General features: G+C 36.0%; 1 protein-coding gene across 2 annotated transcripts in view; it reads right to left on the minus strand.

The window, feature by feature from the left end:
• Positions 1–1,615: 1,615 nt before the first annotated feature.
• BRIP1 (BRCA1 interacting helicase 1) overlaps positions 1,616–26,931 on the minus strand; it is a 182,223-nt gene continuing 156,907 nt past the window's right edge. The window contains exons 18-20 of one of the 2 annotated variants that reach the window (XM_054457133.2): positions 13,999–14,081; positions 6,282–6,611; positions 1,616–4,555 (exon numbers count right to left, since the gene is read on the minus strand). In XM_054457133.2, coding sequence (XP_054313108.1) covers positions 3,714–4,555; positions 6,282–6,611; positions 13,999–14,081 — 1,255 coding nt within the window. In that variant the 3' untranslated portion in view covers positions 1,616–3,713. The remainder of the gene's footprint in view (positions 4,556–6,281; positions 6,612–13,998; positions 14,082–26,931) is intronic. The other variant, XM_063655630.1, reaches the window with a different exon arrangement.

The raw sequence follows: 26,931 nt of genomic DNA on the forward strand, positions 1-26,931 counted from the left end.
GTCTATTACCTATATATCTATAGTTAGAGAAGGCTTCATATAGAGCAAGGGTGCACTCCAGATATATGATTCATCTACTAATTAATAATGAATAACTTGCAATGTGCCAGGTGCTCTTCTAAAAGCATTTAGATGTTTTAACTTATTTAACTCTATAAACATTTCTTTTAAAAGTATGTTATCAGTCATGAAAATGGCCTACATCCTACTCTATAAAGGCCAGTAGTTTACTTCTTGGAATATCATCTTGGTCAAAGTCATGATCTCAGGAGAATATACACCTGTTTCAACAGTGATTATCATTGTATAAAATTTTTGAAACATCTTTTGGAATTACTAAAGGGTTGTGACACATCTCTATGTATATTCTCCATAATGAAAATTTTTAGCTTCAGGGAGAATTAAATTTTGAAAAGAATAAAAAATATCTAGGCCAGGCATGGTGGCTCATGCCTGTAATCCCAACAATTTGGGAGGCCGAGGTGGGCAGATCACTTGAGGTCAGGAGTTTGAGACCAGCCTGGCCAACATGATGAAACCCTGTCTATACTTAAAAAAAAAAAAAAAAAAAATTAGCTGGGTGCAGTGGTGTACACCTGTAATCCCAGCTACTCAGGAGGCTGAGACACAAGAATCGCTTTAACCTGCGAGGCAGAGGTTGCAGTGAGCCAAGATCGTGCCTTTGCACTCCAGCCTGAGCGACAGAGCAAGACTGTCTAAAACAAAAACATATCTAGCTAGGGAAAGGGGAAAGTATTGGAGATGAAGTTGGGTAATAACACTAAGATATGAATAATATGCTTAATTTTCTCATGTAGTTTACCAATTCTAAAGGTAATTTCTTTTTTTTTTTGAGACGAAGTCCCGCTCTGTCGCCCAGGCTGGAGTGCAGTGGCGCAATCTCGGCTCACTGCAAGCTCCACCTCCCGGGTTCACGCCATTCTCCTGCCTCAGCCTCCCAAGGCACCCGCCACCACGCCTGGCTAATTTTTTGTATTTTTAGTAGAGACGGGGTTTCACGATGTTAGCCAGGATGGTCTCGATCTCCTGACCTCGTGATCCGCCCGTCTCGGCCTCCCAAAGTGCTGGGATTACAGGCGTGAGCCACCACGCCCGGCCCTAAAGGTAATTTCAAAAGTCCTCAAAATGTTTTAATTGTAGCATTGTGAAAATAAATATCTAGCTTTCCAAGTTATTATGCACATATTCATACCATCTGTGTCAGTCTGTTCTCATGCTGCTAATAAAGTCATACCCAAGACTGGGTAATTTATAAAGGAAAGAGGTTTAATTGACTTACAGTTCTGCATGACTGAGGAGGCCTCAAGAAACTTAAAATCATGGTGGAAGGCACCTTTTCACAGGGCAGCAGGAGAGAAGAATGAGAGTGAAGCAGGGAAAACCTCCTTATAAAATCATCAGGTCTCATAAGAACTCAGTATCATGAGAACGGCATGAGGGTAACCGCCCCCCCAATTCAACTACCTCCCACTGGGTCCTTCCCACAACACGTCGGGATTATGGGAACTACAATTCAAGATGAGATCTGGGTGGGGACATAGCCAAACCACGTCGCCATCGTTCCCTAAATGTAAATGAGTAAGAGCCACTTTACTTTTTTAATGAAATAATATGCTTTATTTTAACCGTTCTGGAACAAAAGCAAATGAAAATCGACTCAGAATATCAACAGACATTCCTTTATAGATTCTTAAAGCACAAAGAAATTTGTATGATTTTATAGTACTAACCGCTGCATTTTACAGATGAAACTAATTCCCTGAAGGGTGTGGTGATTGCCAATATGACTTAGCAAATTAGTGGCAGAGCCAGGTGTAGAGCCCAAGTCTCTTGTCTTCTACCAGGTATTTATTCGTTTCACTACCCTACTATCCCTATCTGTGGTTTAAGAATAATACCAGAGGAGATAAATTGTTTCACCCTTTCAAAACAACGTAAAAATTACCTTCTAATCTAGTATTTGGTATTTACTGCTCAATGATCAACTAGAAAAAATATATAATACTAGATGGGATCTAATATATTCTAAATTCTTTAACTGGTAAATTGTCAATTTAAATGTCTTTGAACTACGCTTAGAGTTGTAACATCAAATGCTATAGAAACAAGCTGTAAAAATCTAAATGTCTCAAAATGGAAGCAAAGACATACCTATATAATAATTCATTTATCCAAATGAAATGTAAAATAAATCCTTACTGGAAATTTTGATTTGAAAATAATAGACCATACAGAATTCTTGGATAGCTCACAAAATTTCAATTCAAATTACTCACAAAAAGTCCCAATGCCCAGTGAATAACAGATGTTTCTTAAAAAAAGATCAATGAATGTATTTTTGGAATGATGTTAGAGATGAGCATCTTTTATAATCATTTTTGATTAGACATATAGCTTCATTCATAAAAACACAAACAAGGTCAAAATTCACAGAAAGGATTACTGTGCCCTAAGGAAACATATTTTAGCTGCAGCTATAAATGTGGGTTTGCTTATCAAATTTATATATGAAGTTTTCTATCTTAATCATTGTATAACTAAAGCTTATGCTAGAACAATACCAGAGGGGATAAATTGTTTCACCCTTTCTAAACAATGTAGAAATTACCTTCTAGTCTAGTGTTTGGTACTTATTACTCACTGATCCACTAGGAAAAATATATAATACTAAGCAGGATCTGGTATTTTTTTCCAAAATGATGGTGAAGCTAAATAATTAGAATAGAAAATTTGGAATACTTCATTTGGCATTTTATATCTTTACATCAATTTGTTTATGACATGTTTGGTTTTAGGTTTATTATACAAAGAATGTAAAACAATTTCAATTAAAAATGCATACTACTTTCTTAATTTCTCTTAATTACTTATAAGTAGGTAGTTTAATAACGAAATAAACCTTTCAAGACAAATGGTGATCTCTAAAAAAGTCTTGGACTGAGTTGAGGTAAAGTCTTGGACTGATTTGAGGTAAAATCTATAATGAAATGACAGGTGTGACTAGATTAGACTGCTATTAATTTTTATGTATCAGTATGAAAACAAATGGATGAAGAGCACCACCTAATATGAATATTTACGTGAAACTAGAAGTGCCCTACGATCTTTGGATAATTTTAAATTGCATTTAGCTAAGGAAGACTTATTTGAGGACAATATTTTATATGAATTACTTTATCAAAACTCAAGAATAGGCCAGGCACAGTGGCTCACACCTGTAATCCCAGCAACTTAGGGAGGCAGAGAAGGGCAGATCACGAGGCCAGGAGTTCGAGACCAGCCTGGCCAACATGGTGAAACCCCATCTCTACTAAAAATACAAAAACTAGCTGGGCATGGTGGTGCACACCTGTAGTCCCAGCTACTCAGAAGGCTGAGGCAGGAGAATCGCTTGAACCTGGAGGTGAAGGTTGCGGTGAGCCGAAAGCACACCACTGCATTCCAGCCTGGGCAACAGACCAAGACTCTGTCTCAAAAAAAAAAAAAAAAAAAACAAACCCAAAAACTCAAGAATAATAACATTTACATTTCTGAACATAAAATAGTTTTTTAAAAAGTATGCCACTTATTCAATTTACAAATTATTACTTACAACAGAGTTTAACATAAGCATGATGACATATTTTTACTTACAACAGAGTTTAACATAAGCATGATGACATATTTTTACTTAGCTTGAGAGTTAAGTATTATTACTTAAAACCAGGAAACATGCCTTTATTTTTGGAAGGAGATGGTTTAAAGTTCTTTATTTCTATTTCATGAGTTTTTCCCAGTTCCAGTTCATTTATCCAAGTTGTTTTTACATTACCATCAATGTCATCAATTTTACTTTCTTCAATATGCAGAATTCCATTCAACTTTGTATCTGTGCAATCCTCAGCTTTCACTTCTCTGGCTGAATCTACTTCTTTTGTAGTTCTAATTTCAAAAAGGTCTTTAGCTAAAATGCAATCTGAATTGTTAGCCAATCTATTTCCTCTATCAGTTTCGGCTAAGTCATTTTTTTCTTCATCTGTATCTTCAGGATCATAAAGTTCAGGTGTAAAATAGATAGATTCATCTTCTGCTTCTGTTTCAAAATCTCTATTTGAAGTGGACTGTTGATCTTCACTTACTAGAGACAATTCAATGTCTGGATCCAGGGCTTCTTCAGAACAGAGCGGATGTTCAGAATGATTTTTTCTACTAAGGGTGGCATCAATCTTTAATGATGAAATAATGGTTTCTGATTGAGGGCATGATCCAAATGATGTGTTTACTGTAAGATTTGAGGATTCACATTTATCAGTGAAGGGCAAAACAGTTTTACTTTCCATCTTTTCTGTTTTGAAACGGGGAGGACTAGAGGCACTATTCTCTGATGACCTGAGCTCAGGTGTTGCCTTCGGTATTTTACCAGTAAAATACTGTCCCAAAGAATTAAAGCTTGACCAGCTAACTCTCTTTGTTTGTTTGTTGAAAGTTGGGCTTGTGGATCTGGAAATCACAATTTTTTCTGCTTTCCCTGCTTCTTCCAGGAATACTGGATCATCTAAGAATACAAGAATTTAAGAGATTTAACTTTCTGCTCCTAGCTAACATAATTGTTAAGTTAAAATAATTATTTATTAGAAATACCTAAATAACTCTATAGGATACATAACTTAGAGCCCCCAACAAATACTAGTGGATTTTCATCCTGGAACAGAATATTAACTCTGAAAGAAATCTTAGGTCTCTAGTGTTTCCTAGCCCAAGTTATAATGCTGTCTGGTAAACTATCAAATTCCACAGCAGGGAGCTCAAGAATGAATGAGGAAAGAAGGGGTAAAAGGGAAGAGGAAGGGAGCTGAGTAAAGGAGGGAACAGGCTGTAAACATTTGCCTTGAAAATCCACTAACCAGTGACTGAGAAAAACTTACCTAGACTAATTCTTTTATTTAATAAGTAAGGAAAGTGACATAAGGCTAAGTTATTTGCTCAAAGTTATAAAACTGGTTAGTGAGAAGACCAAGACTAGAACTTAGGTTTCCTGATTACCAAGTTAATCGGCTTGAATTCACTATTTATAGTGAATTTTATATTACTATTTTGTAGTATTTATATACAAAATTGTAGTATTTATATAAAAAATTGTATTACTATTTTGTAGTATTTATATACTACAAAATAAATGTTTAAAAATTGATTTTTTTTCTTTTTTTTGAGTCCGAGTTTTGCTTTTGTTGCCCAGGCTGGAGTGCAATGGTGCAATCCTGGCTCACTGCAACCTCCACCTCCCGGTTCAAGCGATTCTCCTGCCTCAGCCTCCTGAGTAGCTGGGATTACAGGCAGCTGCCTCCACATCCAGCTAATTTTTGTATTTTTTAAGTAGAGACAGCGTTTCACCACACTGGTCAGGCTGGTCTCAGACTCCTGACCTCAGATGATCCACCCGCCTTGGATATATGAATTAAAACAACTGAAATTATATCCAATGGTATAGACCAGAGTTTGGCAAACCTTTTCTGTTATAGGCCAGATAGGAAATATTTAGGCTTTGTGGGGCATAATGTATCTGTTGCGACTACTCAATTACGCTGTTCTAGTGCAATACACACAAATACTCAACTCTGCTGTTGTTTGTAAAATGTAAATAAATGGGTGTGACTACATTTCATTAAACTTTATTTACAAAAACAGGCAGCAGGCCAAATTTGGCCCATGGGCCACAGTTTGCCAATCTGATACAGATGATTATTTCAAAATATTTTAAAATATTATTTTTCATCACTTAAAATAAAGGTCTCTCACCTCCTAAAAATAAATAAGTTCATGAGAACTATCTATATAGGAAAAGAAGTTCATATAGAAGTATCTACATAAAAAATTAGGCCAAATTTTTATATAGCCTTTAGAATAACATCTACCACTTATATGGTACTTTACAATGCTGTGATATTTATAATTTTGACCTTTACAACCCAACCTGAAGGGACAGCTAGGCAGGCATTTTTTTTTTTCCTATTATGACTCAAAAAGGGCAAATGACTTGCTCATGATCACAAAGCTAGTAAGTGGCAAAGCCAGTTAGTGGAAAACCAGAAAATATGCTCTGGTCTCCTGACAAAAGTTTGTTCCCATTACAATACACCATACTGTTTCACTACTTTATGATAACACCTTATATTACAAACCACCATATTTAAGGAAATTAATCTATACCCAAATAAATATCATTTCACTAAATATAATGAAAGACTTCTCTATCAAAGGTAAATGGGAAGAACTTTTCATACTTTTCTCCTTTCTGGAGATAATGCCACTTGGTAGAGGTAAATTTTTGGTAATAATTTTAGGACACTGTAGTTCCTGGACACACATCTTTGCTTCATCTTCCACAAAATTTTCTGGTGATAGATGACTTGCTGCTTCCAGTAAATAAGGTGGGGTACCGTAGTTTAAAGAGGTCACTTCAAGTGTAGACTCATTGTCCTGTATATTGGTCCTGTCCTTTATGGATACATTAAGAACTTTTTGATGCTTTTTGGAAAATTCAGCCAAGGACTCCAGTGCACTTTCAAAGGTTGAATGGTGCTGAATCTGCTGCCGTACCCATTTAGAAAGTCCTAAAGAAAAAGGTAAACCCAGGGGAAAATTTGGTTACTTAGTTATTAAAATATTACATGCTAAGGTAATACACTTGCTTTTTCTAGTGAAGTAATCTAATTTGTATTTTGAATATACAGAATGGTTCTCCATATGTTTTTTCTGCAATTCAGCAATTTTACTACATATGTATCAGTAACATATGAAGTAACATTCATATATCAGTAACATATGAGTAACATTCTCTTTATATACAGTAATTGTCAAATGGAGAGAGAAAAGAGGCAGTGGAAGTAGGGCAGAGATGGGAAAACATATTCTCTGGTTAAGAATAACTCGTGAATATGGCAAATTTAATTTCATCATAATTCCCCACAAAAATTGCCTATTTTTTTTTTGTAGGGAAACTAGAAGTTGTAATCAATACAACTTACCATTCTAATATTCTAAATTTTACTCCTTTTGCAAAAATAATTTCAAGATTCTAGTCTCAAGTTTTTTTGTTCCCTTCCTCCACCAATTCCAAATACATCTTAAATTAAAATTATTCTGGAGGTGAAATAAATAACACTGTCTTATGGGCAAATCACATCCCTTCTGAATTTTTATGATATAATTATTTTTAATATATAATCAAGTTATAAAGGATATGATTTGACCTGTGACATAAAAACTGCATAAAAATGAAACCTAAGAGTTTAAGGTGTTTTCTAGTATGGTGTACTTCCAAATGAAATGCAAAATCAGATATTTGGACTTTTACAAATAAATATTCCCTGCTAACACTACTAAAACTAGCATCATCTTTTGGAGGAATTAGTTTTAAAAGTCACTATAGGGTAAAAATTTAAGTTCTAGATTTTAAAACTAAAAAAATTTTAAATAAGCCATTTCCTTGAAGTTTTTTATTTTGTTCATTTGGGGAATATGATTAGACCATAAAAATATGTGAAATTCTCTAAAATTGAAAATTTTTAGGCTGAGTGTGGTGGCTCACAGTATAATCCCAACATTTTGGGAGGCTGAGGTGGGAAGATTGCTTGAGGACAGGAGTTCGAGGTTGCAGTGAACTATGATCACGTCACTGCACTCCAGCCTGGGCAACAGAGTAAGACCTGTCTCTAAAAAAGAAATAAGTAAATAAAAATAAGAATTTTAGTACTGTATTTACCTCTTCATTTCAACCTTTTTATAATCAAAGAGAGCCTTTTCAATGTAAAATATCATTGTCTGCTTTTGAAAACTTGAAAGAATCTGAGCTCTACCTGCTTACTAGACACCAGCACTTAGCATTTTTGCCTTTAGTTACTGTTTGACCTATACTACTGCACACTTTACGTGGAAAGGGAAGATAAAACAAAGCAATATTTTCTGCTTTATGTTTTAATATCAAACCAAATACAGTAATTAAGCTCTGAAATTGAAAAGGTAGAGTCTACACCCACACATGGCTAATCTAAAACAAAATTTAACATCTCTTTATTATAATAAAATGTTTTTTTTTAGCTAAAAGGTAATAATAAAGATACACATTTATCCCATGGCTCTTTAATAATAACTCCTGGTATTGACTCTGAAAACTGTTTACTGTTGGATGAAACCATCGAGTGAGAAAAAAATGATACTACTGGCTGCATCAAAGCGGTAGGAAAATTTGTGGCACCCTCTCGTCATGATCACCACTTCAGAATAGTACCTAGCTGCTTCTTCCTGGGGAGAAAAGAGAAAACTGGACCTTATGTCTTTTTCTGAGAGGCTGCCCCAGGGACTGGCTTCTATCTTACCTGTACTGAAGAGATGACATGAGCTGGCATACCCTACACGCCCAGGAGCCACTAAGAACAAAAGCACTGTGCAGCAAGTTTCTGCTCCACAGGAACCACAGTGCAACAGAGGCCCATACAGTTTGATGGCCACTCCCTCAGAGGGACAGAAAAGCTGGAGTGTGCGCATCCAACATCTTGGCTTTTCAAGGAGCTGTCTAGGGACTAGTTTCTGTCTTGCTTGTCATAGAGTACTGACTGGACCTAGCATACTCTGTATGCCTGGAATCTACTAAGAACAAAAGAGAGTCAGGCGTGATGGCTTATGCCTGTAATCCCAGCACTTTGGGAGGCTGAGGCAGGCAGATTACTTGAGCCCAGGAGTTTGAGACCAGCGTGGACGACACGATGAAACCCCATCTCTACAAAAAATACAAGAATTAGCTGGGTATAGTGATGTACACCTGTGGTCCCAGTTACTTGGGAGACTGAAGTGGGAGGATCCCTTGAACCCAGGAGGCTGAGGCTGCAGTGAGCTGAGATTGTACCACTGCACTCCAACATGGGTGACAGAGTGAGACCCTGACCAAAAAAAACAAAAAACAAAAACCCAGCAAATATGTTTAATAAGGAATTTACAGACAAGTCCAAAGAAGACAGATCCATGGAAAAGGTTTGAGAGGCTCCCAGAATGCCTACCTGGGCTGATGAGTGAAGGTCTTTCCCTATACAAAACCAGTCAGTAAACACTGTGAGAGGTGGCTGTTTTTTCAAATGTGTGGATACCATACAAGGTTACAAGAAACATAAAGAAACAGGAAAAAATAACTCTGTCAAAGGAACAAAATAAGTCTCCAGAAACCAACCCTAAAAAAAAGAGCTATATGAATTACCTGGCAAGGAATTTAAAATAACTGTCAACATGATGCTCACAAGTTCAAGAAAATAATACAGAAAAAAAGAAGAATTTCAACAAAGATAAAGAATATAAAAAAGAACTAAACAGATTTTGGAGCTACAAAATGCAATAACTGGACTGAAAAATTCACTACAGGGGTTCATCAGCAGACTTGATCAAGCAGAAAGAAGAATCAGGAAATTTATTTTATTTTATTTTATTTATTTATATTTTATTTTTTAATTTAATTTTATATTTTATTTTATTTATTTTATTTTATTTTATTTATTTTTTATTTTATTTATTTTTTATTTTATTTTTTATTTTATTATTTTATTTTATTTTATTTTATTTTATTTTACTTTTTGAGACAGTCTCGCTCTGTCACCCAGGCTGGAGTGCAGTGGCGCCATCTCGGCTCACTGAAACCTCCACCTCCCGGATTCAAGCGTTTCTCCTGCCTCAGCCTCTCAAGTAGCTGGGACTACAGGCATGTACCACCACACCCAGCTAATTGTCGTATTTTTAGTAGAGGTGGGGTTTCACCATGTTGGCCAGGCTGGTCTCGAACTCCTGACCTCAAGTGATCCACCTGCCTCAGCCTCCCAAAGTGCCCAGAATCAGGAAATCTGAAGGCAAGTCGTTTGAAATCATCCAGTCAGGGAAGCAAAAAGGAAAAAACAAAATGGAAAAAAAAAGTGAAGGCTTATGACTTCACTTATGACTTGACTTATGGGGCACCGTCAAGCTGACCAATATACACATTCTGGGAGTCCTAGAAAGAGAAAGAGAGAAAGGAGCAGAAAGCTTATTTATAGAAATAATGACCAAAAACTTAATAAACCTGGGGGGAGGAAAATGACATCCAAATACACGAAGCCCAGCGAACCTGAACAGGATGAACCCAAAAGTCTGTACCAAGACACTTTATAATCAAAGTGTCAAAAGTCAAAGAAAAAAATAGAAATTTGAAAACAGCAAGAGAAAAGCAACTTGCCGTATACAAATGAAGTCCCATAAGACAGTCACTAGGCTGGGCATGAAGGCTCATGCCTGTAATCTCAACACTTTGGGAGGCAGAGGTAGGAGAATTGCTTGAGCCGAGGAGTTTGAGATTAGCCTGGGCAACACAGTGAGACCCCATCTCTACAAAAAAAATTAAAAATTAGCCAGGTCTGGTGGTGCATGCCTGTAGTCCCAGCTGAGGCTGAGGTGGGAGGATCACTTGAGCCTGGGAGGCTGAGGCTGCAGTGAGTCATGATCACGCCACTGCACTCCTGCCTGGGTGGCAGAGTAACACCCTATCTCCAAAAAAAGAGAAAGATTTCTCAGGCGACATCTTGCATGCCGTAAGGAAGTGGGAAGACATGTTTGAAGTGCTGAAAGAAAAAAACCTGCCAGTGAAGGATATTATATCTGGTAAAGCCATCTATCAAAATGAATAAGAGGTAAAAACTTTTCCAGATAAGCAAAAGCTGACGGACTTCACCACTAAACGTGCCTTACAAGATATGCTAAAGGAAGCCTGCTAAACAGCAACACAAAAGCATAAAGTTTGCTCGTGAAGTTAAAAGTGTACACAAATACAGAATACTTTAATATAACAACAGTGATACATAAATAATGTTTAATTCTATACAGAAGTTAAAAGACAAAGTATGGAAATAACTATAACAGTATGTTAGTGGATACACTATATAAAAGGGTATAATTTGTGACTTTAATAATAAAATGTGATGGGGAAAAGTAAAAGTGTAGAGTTTATACAACTGAAATTAATTTGTTAGCTGAAAATATTTTTTATTTTGTTTTATGTAACTATGTTTTATGTAAGACTCATGTAACCTCAAAGGAAATATCTATAGAAGGTATACAAAAGAAAAATGAGAAAGGAATCAAAGCATTTTTCTTCAAAAAATTAAAAAATGAAAAGCTTTTAAGACCAGAAACAAAGCAAAGATGTTCATTCTCACCACTTCTATTTAGCTTAGTACTAAGAGTCCTAGCCAGACTATTAGGCAAGAAAATAAAATAAAAGGAATCCAAATTGAAAAAGAATAAAGTAAAATGATCTCTCTTTGCAGATGACATGATCTTTTATGTGGAAAACCCTAAAGATTGAAAAAAACCTGTTAGGACTAATAAACAAATCCAGTAAAGTTGCAGAATACAAAAATCAATGTGCAAAAATCACTTGCAATTCTAGACACTAAAAACAACCAAAAGAGGAATTTAAGAAAACAATCCCATTTATAATAGTATGAATGAAGCTGGAAACCATCATTCTCAGCAAACTATCGCAAGGACAGAAAACCAAACATCGCGTGTTCTCACTCATAGATGAGAACTGAACAATGAGAACACTTGGACACAGGAAGGGGGACATCACACACTGGGGCCTGTTGTGGGGTGGGGGGGAGGGGGAAGGGATAGCATTAGGAGATATACCTAATGTAAATGACGAGTTAATGGGTGCAGCACACCAACATGGCACATGTATACATATGTAACAAACCTGCATGTTGTGCACATGTACCCTAGAACTTAAAGTATAATAATAAAAAAAAAAAAATTAAAAAAAATCCCAAACCAGGGAAAAAAAAATAGCATCAAAAATAATAAAATACCTAGGAATAAACAACTAAGGAGGCAAAAAACCTGTACATTGAAAATTATAAAACATTGCTGAAAAACAGTAAAGATAACACAAATAAATGGAAAGATATCCCATGTTCACAGATTGGAACACCTAATACTGTCAGAATGTCCATACTACTGAAAGCAATCTTTTTTTGAGACAGAATCTTGCTCTGTCGCCCAGCCTAGAGTGCAGTGGTGCGGTCTTGGCTCACTGCAACCTCCACCTCCCAGGTTCAAGCCATTCTCCTGCCTCAGCCTCCCGAATAGTTGGGATTACAGGCACCTGCCACCGCACCCGGCTAATTTTTGTATTTTTAATAGAGATGGGGTTTCACCATGTTGGCCAGGCTGGTCTCGAACTCCTGACCTCGTGATCCACCTGCCTTGGCCTCCCAAAGTGCTGGGATTACAGGCGTGAGCCACCATGCCCGGCCGCAATCTAAATTCATATGGAACCACAAAGGACCACAAATAGGTAAAAGAATCTTGAGAAAAAAGATAAAAGCTGCAGGCATCATACCTCCTGATTCTAAAATACATTACAGAGCTGTAATAGTCAAAAAAGTATGGTACTGGCATAAAGAAAACCATATAAGCCAATGGAACATAATAGAGAGCTCAGAAGCAGATCCACACATATATGGTCAGCAGATCTTCAACAGGGTGTCACTGGGGATTGATATGCTTTGGTTATTTGTTTCCTCCAAAGCTCATGTTGAAATGTGTTCCCCATTGTCACAGGTGGGGCCTAGCGGGAGGTGTGTGGGTCATGGGGACAGAACCCTCATGAAAGGCTTGGTGCTATGATTGTAGACTTTCTGAGGCCCTCATTAGAAGCAGATGCTGGTGCCATGATTCTTGTGCAGCCTGCAGAACCATAAGCCAAATAAATCTCTTATCTTTATAAATTATCCAGTCTTGGTGTTGGCAATGATTGTTTGGATATGACACCAAAACCACAGGCAATAAAAGCAAAATTAGACAAAGAGGACCATGTTAAACTAAAAAACTTCTGTGCAGCAAAGTAAATAATCAGCAGAGTTAAAAGACAACCTACAGAATGGGAGAAAATATTTGCAACACATATATCTGATAAAGAGTTAATCCCCAAAATATATAAGAAACTCCTATATCTCAATAGCAAAAAACAAACAAACAAAAAAACACACCAAAAACCAAACCAAAAAAACAGATACGCAAAGAAATCCAAATAACCCAATTAAAAAATAAGCAAATGAAAAGATGTTTCTCCAAAGACATATGGTTCGGCCAACAGGTATAGAAAAGATGCTTAACATCCCTATTCATCAGAGAAACGCAAATCAAATCCACAATGTGCTATCACATTATACCTGGTAGGAGAGCCATTATGAAATTTAAAAAGGAGAAAGAAGAAAAAAGGAAATAAGCATTAGGGAGGATATGGAGAAACTGGAACCCTTGTGTGCTGTTGGTGGGAATGTTAAATGGTGCAGTTGCTATGAAGAACAGTATCAAATCAAAAAATTAAACTTAGAACTACAATGATTCGCCAATCCTACGCTTGGTATTTATTCAAAAAAATTGAAATCAGCATCTTGAAGATATCTGCGTTCCCATGTCCATTGCAGCATTGTTCCCAATATCCATGAGGGAGAAACAACATAAATGTCTACTGACAGATGAATGGATAAAGAAAATATGGTATAATGTATACATAAAATAAAATATTAAGCAGTCATTGAAAAGAAGGAAATCCTGCAACATAGATGAACCTTGAGGACATTATGCTAACTGAAATGAGCCAGTTACAGAAGGACAAATACTGCATAATTCAATTTATATGAGGTATCTAAAACAGTCAAACTAATAGAAGCAGAAAGTATAGCGGTGGTTGTCAGTGGATGGGGGAGAGGGAAATGGGGCATTGCTGTTCAGTTGGTGTTAAGTTTCAGTTATGTAAGATTTAAAAGTTCTAGATATCTGCTGTGAAATACTGTGCTTATAGTTAACAATATTGTATTGTGCACTTAATAAGATGGTAGAGCTCATGTTATGTGTTTTCCACCACAATAAAAATATGAAGATTGTTACTAGTTTTTACTCTAAGCCCAGCTGAGATCTTACCAGATATATAGCGACCTGGGTTATTCCTAAAGCGATCATCCACTAGAATAAGAGCTCCCCAATCATTTCTGTGTCGAATACATCTAGAAAAAATAGGGAAAAAATCAAATAATTATAACATTGGAAATAAATCCAGTTTTCCAGTGGGACAGACAGAAAATTGGAAAAAAATCAATTTTATAGATTCCTTTAAACAATTTGTTATTATCAGAAAAGTTATAGAAGCTATCCAATACAATGTAACAAAGTAGATGTATTAAAAATTCCCTGCTTTTTCCAAATATGGATAACTTGCATCCAAAATGCTGTATTTTATTTTGCACTCAAGAAAATTATAGAAAGTACTTTCTAAGATCTTTCTTAGCCAATAGACCCTTTGTTTTTTTTTTTTACCTTAAGTATTATATATAATTGTAGGTTTTATGTAAAGGTCCTTTTTACTAGTTTGATGAGAGTTTTTAATCATGAATAAACATTTAATTTTGTCAAAAATATTCTAAAATTCAATTGACATAACATGTAGTTTTTCTTCTTTTGACTGTTAATATGGTAGATTACACTGGTTCATTTTCAAACACTGAATCATCCTTGCATTCCTAGTCATGGTGTATTGTTCTTTTTATAGATTGTTGGATTCAATTTGCTAGTTTAAAAAAATACATTAAAAATAAAAACATACTTTTTAATAATTATTAAACAATTTTAAAGTGTACAATGCAATGGTTTTTGGTATATTTACAAGGCTGTATAACCTATACCACTTATCTATCCCAGAACATTTTCACCACCCCAAAAAGAAACCCTGTGCCCACTAGCTGTTACTCCAAATTATCCCAATTATTCCCCATTACCTCTGGCAACCACTAATCTTTCTGTCCTTAGAGAGTTGCCAATTCTGGACATTTCATTTAACTGGAATCAGACAATATGTAGCATTTTGTATCTGGCATACTTCACTGAACATGATGTTTTCAAGATTCACTCATATTGTATCATTTCTCAGTACTTCATTTATAAGTTAATGTTTCCACTTTTTGGCTACTGTGAATAATGCTGCTATAAACATTTGGGTACAGGTTTTTATATGAATACATGTTTTTTATTCTCTTGGGCATATACCTAGAAGTGGAATTGGTGAGTCATATGGTAATTCTATGTTTAACTTTTTCAAACACTGCCATACTGTTTTCCAAAGCAGCTACACATTTTACATTCCCACCACCTACGTACAAGGGTTCCAAAATCTCCACATCCTCACCATCATTTGTTATTGTATACCCTTCTAAAACTATATCTACCCTAGGAAGTGTGAAATGATATTTCATTATGGCTTTGATTTGCATTTCCCTAACAACCAATGACGTTGAACATCATTTTTTATGTGCTTACTGGCCTTTTTTGGAGAAGTCTGGTCAAATTATTGGTCCACTTTTAATGGCCCATTTTGTCTTTTTATTATTAAGTTGTAAGAGTTCTTTATATATTCTGGATACTAGATCCTGCTACACATGATTTACAAATATTTTCTCCATATGTGAGTTGTCTTTTCCACTTCTTGATACTGTCCTTTGAAGAATAAAAATTTGAACTATAACAAAGTCCAATTTATCTACTTTTTCTTTGGTTGCCCGTGCTTCTGATAGCAGATCTAAGAAACTATTGCCTAATACAAGGTCAAGAAAATTTATACCTCTGTTTTTGCCTTTTTCTGTCTTTGATCCACTTTGAGTTAACTTTTGTATATGGTGTGAGGTAGGAGTCTAATTTCATTATTTGCACATAGATATCCAGTTGTCCCAACACCATCTGTTGAAAAGACTGTTCTTTCTTTGAGTTGTCTTGGCACTCTTGTCAAAAACCAGTTCACCGTAGATGTATGAATTTTTTTATGGACCCTCAATTCTACCCATTGATCTATACATCTGTCTTTATGCCAGTACAACATAGTCTTGATTATTGTAGCTTTGTAGTAAGTTTGAAATAGAAAACTGTTTGTTCTCCTAGTATGTTCTTCTTCTTCAAGATTGTTTTGACTAGTCTGGGTTCCTTGCTTTTCCATAATAATTTTAGAATCAGCTTCTCAATTCCTTCCAGAAAGTCAGCTGGGATTTTGATTAGTGTTGTATTTAACCTCTATATCAATATAGGGGAGTGTTGATATCCTAACGATAAGTCTTCTAATCCATGAACATGGGATTCTTTCCATTTATTTAGAATTTTCTTTCAATAATGTTTTCCAGTATTCAGTATACAGATCTTTCATCTCCTTAGTTAAGTATATTTCTAAGTATTTTCTTCTTTCTGATGTTATTTTAAATGGAATTTTTTAAGTTCATTTTTAGATTTTTGGCTGCTAGTGAATAAAAATGTCATTGATTTGTTAATATTGGTCTTGTAACCTGAAACCTTACTGAACCTATCAGTTCTGTTATTTTAAAAATGGATTTCTTAGAATTTTCTTAGAATGTAATATATCATTTGCAAATAAAAATAGTTCTGCTTCTTCCTTTCCAATCTGTATACCTTTCTTTCTTCTTCTTGTCTCACTGCCCTGGTTAGAACCTCCAATACAATATTGAATAGAAGTGGTAAGAGTGAAAATCACTGTCGTGATCTTGAACTTAGGAAAAGCATTTCAGTCTTTTAAGATTAAGTATGATGCTAGCTGTGAGCTTTTAATAGATGACCTCATTAAAGCCAAGTAAGTAACCTTATATTCCCACTTCGTTGAGTATTTTCATCATGAAAATGTGTTGAATACTGTTGTATGCTTTTTTTTTTTTTTTTTTTTTTTTTTGCATCTTGAGAAGATCGTGTGGTTTTGGTCTTCTTTTAATATGGTGTATTACATTAATTGATTTTATAAAGCACGTTGAACCAATCTTGGATTGCTGGGATAAATCTTACTTGGTCATGGTGTATAATCCTTTTAGTATGTTGCTGATTCTGTCAATGGCTTTTATTTCCACAGTCATATGAAATATTGCTGTACAATCTTCTTTTCTTGTAATGTATTTTACTTGTTTTAGTATCAGGTAATACTGGCCACATAGAATGAGTTGGTAAATATTTCTCTTCTATTTTTTGCTAGAGTTAATGAAAGATTAATGCTAATTCTTCTGTAAATTTTTGGTAGAATTCATTTGATCATGAGGCTGAGGCAGAAGAATCACCTGAACCTGGGAGGTAGAGGTTGCAGTGAGCTGAGAGATCATGCCACTGCATTCCAGCCTGAGTGACAGATTGAGACTTTGTCTCACACACACACACACAAAAAAAGGCCAGGCGCGGTGGCTCACGCCTGTAATCCCAGCACTTTGGGAGGCCAAGGCGGGCGGATCATGAGATCAGGAGATCGAGACCATCCTGGCTAACACAGTGAAACCCTGTCTCTACTAAATATATAAAAAATTAGCCAGGTGTGGTGGCAGGCACCTGTAGTCCCAGCTACTCAGGAGGCAGAAGCAGGAGAATGGCATGAACCCAGGAGGCGGAGCTTGCAGTAAGCTGAGATTGCACCACTGCACTCCAGCCTGGGCAACAGATAGAGACTCTGTCTCAAAAAAAAAAAAAAAAAAAAAAAAGGCAGGGGGGAAGTGTTTTGATGACAAATTCTATCTTTACTTGTTATACATCTATTCAGATATTCTATTTCAGCTGGTCACAGTGGCTCATGCCTGTAATCTTAGCAGTTTGGTAGGTGAATCACAAGGTCAGGAGTTCAAGATCAGCCTGGCCAACATAGTGAAACCCCGTCTCTACTAAAAATACAGCCGGGCATGGTGGCAGGCACCTGTAATCCTATCTACTCGGGAGGCTGAGGCAGGAGAATTGCTTGAACCTGGGAGGCAGAGGTTGCAGTGAGCTGAGATCATGCCATTGCACTCCAGCCCAGGCAACAGTGTGAGACTCTGTCTCAAAAAAAAAAAAAAAAAAAGATATTCTATTTCTTCTTGATATATTCTCAGTATTTTGTGTCTATCTATGAATTTGTCCATTTAATCTAAGTTATTTGTCATCACACAATTTTTGAAGGTATTCTCTTATAATCCTTTGTATTTCTGTAAGGTAGTAACATCCCCTCTTTCATTTCTAATTTTAGTAAATTAGAAGTTCTCTGTATTTTCTTTGGTCAGTCTTGGTACAGGTCTGTCAATTTTGTTGATCTTTTCAACAAATCAACTTTTGTTACCTTGGTTATTCTCTACTGTTCTTTGAATTCTCTATTTCATTTATTTCCTTTTTAATCTCTAGTATTTCCTTTAATTGCCTCACTTTGGGTTTAGTTTGCTCTTTTTTTCCTAATTCCTTAAGGAGGAAGGTTAGATTATTGATTCCAGATGTTTACTCTTTTAAAATACAGGTGTTTACAGTATTTTTTTTTTTAGACAGAGTCTTGCTCTGTCAGCCAGGCTGGAGTGCAGTAGCATGATTTCGGCTCACTGCAATCTCCGTCCCCTGGGCTCAAGCAGTTCTCCTGCCTCAGCCTCCCAAGTAGCTGGGATTACAGGTGTGTGCCACCACACCTGGCTAATTTTTGTATTTTTAGTAGAGACGGGGTTTCACCATGTTGGCCAGGCTAGTCTGGAACTCCTGACCTCAGGTAATCTGCCTGTGTCGGCCTCCCAAAGTGCTAGGATTACACACGTGAGCCACCGCGCCTGGCCTAGATGTTTACAGCTTTTTAAAGTTTCCCTGGGAGCAGTACTTTCACTGTGTCCCTGAAATTTTGAGACATTGTTTCCATTTTCATTTATCACAATGTATTTTTCAATTTTTCTTCTGATTTCTTCTTTGACCCACTGGTTGTTTAAAAGTATGTCATTGAATTTCCATGTATTTGTGAGTTTTCCATTTTTCCTCCCATTATTGATTTCTGGTTTATTTCATTGTAGTCAGAAATAATACTTGTAATGATTTCAACCTCTTAACTTTTATGGAAACTTATATTTTATGGATGAACGGATGGCCTATCCTGAAGAACATGCCACGTTCACTTGAGGAGAATGCGTATTTTCCTGTTGTTGGGTGAAGTGTGCTACAGATGTCTGTTAGGTTTGTTTGTAGTTGTTGGTTTGTAGTTTTGTTCAAGGCTTTTATTTTCTGTTGATTTTCCTTCTAGTTGTTCTATCCATTATTGAGTAGGGTGTGGTAGTCTCCAAGTATTACTAAATTATTGATTTCTGATGCTTTTTGCTAGATGTGTTTTGGGGCCTTTTTGTTAACTGCATATGTTTATAATTGCATATTTAGACTTGTTATACATTCTTGAGAGAATGGCTTTTTTTTTTTTTTTTTTTTTTTGGACAGGGTCTTACTCCAGTTGCCCAGGCTAGAGTGAAGTAGTGAGATCATGGCTCACTGCAGCCTCAACTTCCTGGGCTCAGGTAATTCTCCCACCTCAGTCTCCTGAATAGCTGGGATTATAGGTACACACCACTACACCCAGCTGATTTTTTTGTACTTTTAGTAGAGACAGGGTTTCATCATGTTGCCTAGGCTAGTCTTGAACTCCTGAGCTCAAGCAATCTGCCCACCTCAGCCTCCCAAAGTGCTGGGATTGCAGGCAGAATGGCACTTTTATCATTATAAAATGTTAATTGTTTCTATTAACTTTTTTTTGTCTTAAGGGTCTATTTTATCTGATATTAGTATAACCAAACCAGCTCTCTTTTGTTTACTATTTGCATGGTATGTCTTTTCCCATCATTTTATTTTCAACCTATTTGTGTTTTTTTAAACTAGTGTTTCTCTTGCAGACAGCATATATCACATTATTTTCAATCCATTCAGCCAAACTTTGCCTTTAGATTGGAGTGTTTAATCCACTTACATTTAATGTAATTACTGATAAGGTAGGATTTACTCAGCTATTTTGTAAAATACTCACTTTGCTATTTGCTTTCCATATGCCTTACGTATTTTGTTCTTCTGTCTTTCCATTACTTTCCATTTTCTCCAATAGACACTTTCCAGTATATAATTTTAATTCTCTTGTCATTTACATTACTATATTTTCTTATTTTTAGTGGTTGAAGAGTATAATAAACATATCAACCAGTAATAAACTAGTCAGGATAATTGCCAATTTAATTTCAATAGTACACAAAAATGGTCCTTCTGTTCCCTCATCTATCACCTTTGGGTTGTTATTGTCATATAAATTATATCTTTAAACATTGTACGCTGGTGCAGAAGAATTAACATTGTAGGTTGGATTGTTTACCCCTAGAAAGGTCTGTTTAAAGGTGGCCCTGGGCTGATGAATGAAAACTTAGATTCAGGAGAGTACCTGTGATTGACTGATAAGAGTGTCTCACTGTGCCTGAACTGTTTGAGTGAATAATATATTAATGCTGAATACTTATTCTCCTTTTGAGAGTCTAGTCTTCTGGAAACTGCTAGGCAGAGGCTGCCTATATGACCAGCCCCAGTAAAATCTCTGGGTGCTAATGAGTTCCTCTGATCCCTTGGAAATATTTCACACATGTTGCCGCAACTCATTGCTTGGGGAAGTGTGTCCTGTGTAACTGCACTGGGAGAGGACACTTGGAAGCTTAAGACTGGCTCCCTAGACTTTGTCCCATGCACATGTTTTGTTCTCTTTGCTGACTGTGCTTGATGTCATTTCACTGTAATAAATCCTAGCCATGTATACAGTTATATCCTGAGGCTAACTGTTCCAAGTGAATTACTGAACCTGAAGGTGGTCTTGGCAACCCACGAGACAATCACCACAGATTTACAATTATTATTTTATGCAGTTGCTCTTTTAAAAAATCAAGAGTAAAAGAATTATAAGCAAGAAGTACATTGATATTAACTTTTATATTTACATATGTCGTTATCTTTGTGGGTATTCTTTATTTCATTGTGTGCATGACTTACTTCCTAATATCCTTTCATTTCAGCCTGAAAGACTCCTTTTAGTATTTCTTGTAGGACAAGTTTGCTATAGAGTAATTCTCTTGGTTTTTGTTTATTTGGGAATGTCTTAATTTTTACCTTATTTCTGAAGGACAGTTTTGTTAGATGTAGTATTCTTGGTTGACAGTCATTTTCTTTCAGCACTTTGAACATGTCAATTAACTGCTTCCTGGTCTGGAGGATGTTTTGTACATGATGAGTTATTTCTCTCTTGCTGCTTTCTAGATTCTCTCTTCTGGCTGTTTGATTTCAACCATCTAGATAGGAATCTCCCTGAGTTCATCCTACTTGGAGTTCACTTATCTTCTTGGATGTATAAATTAACGTTTTTCATCAAATTCGGAATATTTTCAGCCATAATTTCTTTAAATATTCTTTCTATTCTTTTTTCTCTCCTCTCCTTCTGGGACTCCAAATATGCATATGTTGGTATGCTTGATGAGGTTTTACAGGTCTCTGAGATTATGCTAGCTGTTCTTCATTCTTTTTCTTTCTGTTCTTCAGAGTAAATCATCTCAATTGATGTTTAAGTAAATCAATTCTTTCTTCTGCCTGCTTAAATCTGCTGTTGGGCCCCTGTAATGAATATTTCATTTTAACTATTATACTTTCCAACTCCAGAATTTCAATTAGGTTTTTGTTAAGCAAATTTTATCTCTTTATTGATATTCCCTATTTAGTGAGGTGAGACATCATTCTCATAGTTTTTGACACAGTTTGCTTAGTTATTGAACATATTTGAACTAGCTTTCTCTCCTAAGGCATAGCTTTGTCTACTAAGACAAATGTCTGGGTTTCCTCAGGGAGAGTTTCTATTATTTTTTTCTCTTAGTTATACTTTCTTTGTTATGTGTCATGATTTTTGTTGAAAACAGTACATTTTAAATAATATAATGTGGCAAATATAGAAATCGGATTATTCTCCCTCTTCAAGGTATTTTGTTCTTGTAATTTTTCTAAAATAATCCTGTAAAGTCTGTATTCTGTCATGTGCGGTCATTGAAGACTGCTTGGTTAACTTAGTAGTCAGCTAATAATTAGACAGAGATTTCCTTAAATGTCTAGAACCATCACGTCTCCCATTCTTTGCCAAGAGTCTCTGCATATATTGGGGCATAATTTCAATCTTCAGCAAGGTAGGTAATAACTCTGATCTTGTTTTCACTTCCTGCTTCAGCAGAGCACCACGGTGATAGCTTAGGGCCTTTTCAGGTCTTTTCTTAGCATGTCCACATCACTGGTCACATGCACAGTCCTACACATATGCATGGCCCACTAAAATCCCAGGAATATGTCAGAACTTTAAAAGCTCTCTGTGGACATCGCATTCCTCAGCTTTTCTCTTTACATTTTTTGGCTAGCCTCTCACTTGCCCCAAATGTCATTCATTGTCTCAGGCAACTGTGAAGTTAAACAGCTGGCTGGGTGAGCTCTGAGTCAGGTCAAATAAAGATAGCCTTGTGAGTGGGGTCTTCCAGGAAACTCCCAGGTAGGTCACATAATTCTCTGGAAATGTACTCCAGACCTGTTTTGCTCCCTCCAATGACTGTCGGGTTGTTGGCTTTCCTCATGATTTCAAGCTGTTGGTTTTTAAGGCTATTGTGAACTTGTAGAGAGGTGAGAACAGAGCAAGTTAAAATACCACAAAGCTTACTGTTCTTACTACAATTCAGCTATTTTTAAGGAGCAAATGCTTCCTAGAATGCTGTAACTTTTGGTTAATACCCAGAGTTTTGATAAAGTTGCTTATTTTTTCCTATTTTCTCATTGCTTTTAGAAATTTCAGAGGTCTTTGTTCTGCCATTTTTGAGGACCCTACCCAATTTGCTGGCACTCTGTTGAGGACATCTTCATCTGTGTTTCAGAGGGATATTGATCTATAGTTGTTGTTGTTGTTGTTTTTTAACTTTTATTTTAGTTTCAGGAATACACGTGCAGGTTTGTTATAGAGGCAGATTGCATGTCATGGGGGTTTGTTGTGACAAATTGGGACAGATCATTTTGTCACCCAGGTAAAAAGCAGGATAGTATCCAACAGGTAGTTTTCCTTGAATGGTAGCTCAACTCTTAGTTCAAACAGCTTAATTTTAAGCTCTCCACCCTCAAGTAGGCCCTGGTGTCCATTGTTCCCATCTCTGTCCACATATACTCAATGTTTAGCTCCCGTGTATAAGTGGGAACATGTGGTATTTGGTTTTCTGCTCCTGCGTTAGTTCATTTAGAATAATGGCCTCCAGCTCCATCCATGTTGCTGCAAAGGACATGATCTTACTCTTTTTTATGGTTACATAGTATTCCATTGTGTATATGTACCACATTTTCTTAATCCAGTCTACTATCAATAGGTATTTAGGTTGATTCCACGTCTTTGCTACTGTGAATAGTGCTGCGATAAACATACAGATACATATGTCTTTATGGGAGAATGACTCACATTCCTTTGGGTATACACCCAATAATGGAATCGCTGGGTTGAACAGTACTTCTGCTTTAACTTCTTTCAGAAATCAACAAACTGCTTTCCACAGTGGCTGAACTAATTTACATTCCCACCAGCAGTACATATGCGGTCCCTTTTCTCTGTAATTTTGCCAGCATCTGTTTTTGTTTTTGTTTTTTTGACTTTTTAACGATAGCCATTCTGACTGTTGTGATATGTTATCTCATTGTGTATGTATGTGTTTTTGTTTGTTTGTTTTGAGACAGAGTCTCACTCTATTGCCCAGGCTAAAGTGCAGTGGCACAATCCCAACTCACTGCAAACTCCACCTCCCAGGTTCAAATGATTCTCCTGCCTTAGCCTCCCAAGTAGCTGGAATTACAGGTGTGTGCCACAACACCCGCCTAATTTTTCTATTTTTAGTAGAGATGGGGTTTTGCCATGTTGGGCAGAGTGGTCTCCAACTCCTGACCTCAAGTGACCTGCCCGCCTTGACCTCCCAGTGCTGAGATTATAGGCATGAGCCACCACGCCCAGCCACATTGTGGTTTTGATTTGCATTTCTCTAATGATAGTGTGTTGAACATTTTTTCATATGCTTCTTGGCCACATGCATGTCTCCTTTTGAGAAATGTCTGTTCATGTCCTTTGGCCACTTTGTAATGGGGTTGTTTCTTGCTTGTCAATTTAAGTTCCTTATGGATTCTGGTTATTAGACGTTTGTAAGATGAATAGTTTGCAAACATTTTCTCCCATTCTGTGGGTTGTCTTTACTCTGTTGATAGTTTCTTTTGCTGTGCAGAAGCTCTTAAGTTTAATTAAGTCCCATTCGTCGATTCTGTTTTTGTTGCAATTGCTTTTGGTGTCTCCATGATGAAATCTTTGCTAGAGCCTATGTCCAGAATGATATTTCCTAGGTTTTCTTCAAGAGTTTTTAGTTTAAGGTTTCACATCTAAGTCTTCAATTCACCCTGAGTTGGTTGTTGTATATAGTGTAAGGAAGGGGGTCCAGTTTCAATCTTCTGCATACGGCTAGCCAGTTAGGTCCCACTTGTCAATTTTTGTTTTGTTGCAATTGCTTTTGAGGACTTAGTCACAAATTCTTTGCCAAATCTGATGTTTAGAACAGTATTTCCTAGGTTTTCTTCTAGGATTTTTATAGTTTGAGGTCTTACACTTAAATCTTTAATCCATCTTGAGTTCATTTTAATCCATCTTGAGTTGATTTTTGTATATGGTAAAGGGTAGGGGGTCCAGTTTCATTCTTTTGCATACAGCAAGCCAGTTACTCCAGCACCATTTATTGAACAAGGAGTCCTTTCCCCATTGTTTATTTTTGCTAATTTTGTCAAAGATCAGATGGTTGTAGGTGTGCAGTTTTATTTTTAGGCTCTTATAGTTTCTTTTTTTCCTCCCTTTTCCTTTTGTTTTTGTAGTCTTCATCTGGTTTGGTTGCTGGTTAATTCTGGTCTCATAAAATAAATTGGGAAGGATTGCATCTTCTACTTTTTAGAAGACATTATGTAAAATTTGTGTTATTTCTTCTTTAAATGTTTGGTAATATTTGCTAGTGAACACATCTGGGTGGATAATTTTTTAGAAGGCTTTTAACTATGAATTCTATTTCTTTGCTAGATAGCTATGCATGTTATCTATTTCATCTTGGGTGAATTTTGGTATTTTGTGGGTTTTGTGGAATTAATCTACTTCATCTAAGTTATCAAATGTATATGTATAGAGTTGTTCGTAGTATTCTCATATTATTCTTTTAATGCCTGTGGAGGCTGTAGTTATACTATTAATACCGCTTTTATTCCTGATATTAGTAATTGCGGCTTCTCTTTTTTTCTTTGTTAATTTTGCTAGAGGTTTATCAATTTTATTGATCTTTTCAAAGAGTCTATTTTTTTTCTTTTTCAATTTTTATTTTATTTTAGATTCCAGGAGTACATGTGCAGGTTTGTTACAAGGGTATATTGCATGATGTTGAGTTTGGAGTACAACTGAACCTGTTACCCAGAAAGCAAGCATAGAACACAATAGGTAGTTTTTCAACCCTTGCTTCCCTCCTTCTCTGCCTCCACTTAACATTCATTCCCTAGTGTCTATGTTGCCATCTTTAAGTCCATGCGTACCCATTGTTTATCTCCCATTTATAAGTGGGAACATATGGTATTTGGTTTTCTGTTTCTGTGTTAGTTTGCTTAGGATAATGGCCTCCAGTTGCATCCATGTTGCTGCAAGGACATGATTTCATTCTTTTTTAATGGCTGTGCAGTATTCCATGGTGTATATGTACCATATTTTCTTTATCTAGTCCACCGTTGATAGGTATTTGAGTTGCTTCTATGTCTTTGCTTTTGTGAATTGTGCTGTGATGAACACACAGCTGCGTGTGTCTTTTTGGCAGAATGATTTATTTTCCTTCGGGCATATAACCAGTAATGGGATTGCTGAGTTGAATGGTAGCTCAACTCTTAGTTCAAACAGCTTAATTTTAATTTCACTGATTTCATTATTTTTGTTACAATTCATCAATTTATACTTGTTTTTATTATTCCTTTTTTTCCTGTTTGCCTCACATTTATTTAGCTCTTCTTGTTCTAGCTTCATAAGGTAGAAACTAAGATCAAAGATTTGAGGACGTTTTTTCCCAAAATAAGCATTTAATGACATAAATATCCATCTGAGCACTGCTTTAGCTGCAGTCCTTACATTTTGATATGCTGTATTTTCATTTTTGATCAGTTCAAAATATTTTCTAATTTTACTTGAAACTTGCTGTTTTGCCTATGGATTATTTAGAAATATGCTGCTTAATTTCCAAGTATTTGGACATTTTTCTGTTATTGATTTCTAGTTTAAACTAGATTACTAGTTTAATTCCATTACAGTCAGAGAACATACTGGACTTGAGTTGGCTAATAATGTTGCTCAAGTCATCTATATCTTTATTAGTTTGTCTACTAGTTCTGTTATTGAGAGGAATTTTGAAGTTTCTAACTATAATTGTGTATTTGTCTATTTTTCTCTTCAGATCTGTCAGTTTTTGCTTCATGTATTTTGACACCCTGTTTTGGGGTGCATACACATTTATGATTCTTATGTCTTCTTGGTGAATTCACCCTTTTATCATTATGTAATGTTCTCTTTTATCCCTAATTTTATTTGCTTGGAATTCTACTTTATCTGGTATTATACAGTTACTTGAGCTAGATCATTGGTATTTTGAATTCTGATCTCCTTTCTTAATCTACCTATTAGTGTTTACTTTTCAGAGTTCTCAAACAGCTGCTCCACATATTCTGTCTAGGTTTTTTAGACTACTAAATATCCTTACTTCATCTTATCTAGGACTGAAACACCAGAACTATTTTTTAAAGTTAATTTTATCTTTGTAAATTTTATCAAAGAAACACAAACACACAGTTTTATGTTTTCAATGAAAAACATAACTGTCCTTTCCCCACCCACCTCCTGTTTACAATTCCCATTCCTCAGAAACAATTACTTTCAATATTTTAGGTAGCTCTTCTGGTTATTTATCTCCATATTTCTAAGGAACA

Source organism: Pongo pygmaeus, chromosome 19 (genome assembly GCF_028885625.2).
Source record: "Pongo pygmaeus isolate AG05252 chromosome 19, NHGRI_mPonPyg2-v2.0_pri, whole genome shotgun sequence".
Lineage (NCBI taxonomy): Eukaryota > Metazoa > Chordata > Mammalia > Primates > Hominidae > Pongo > Pongo pygmaeus.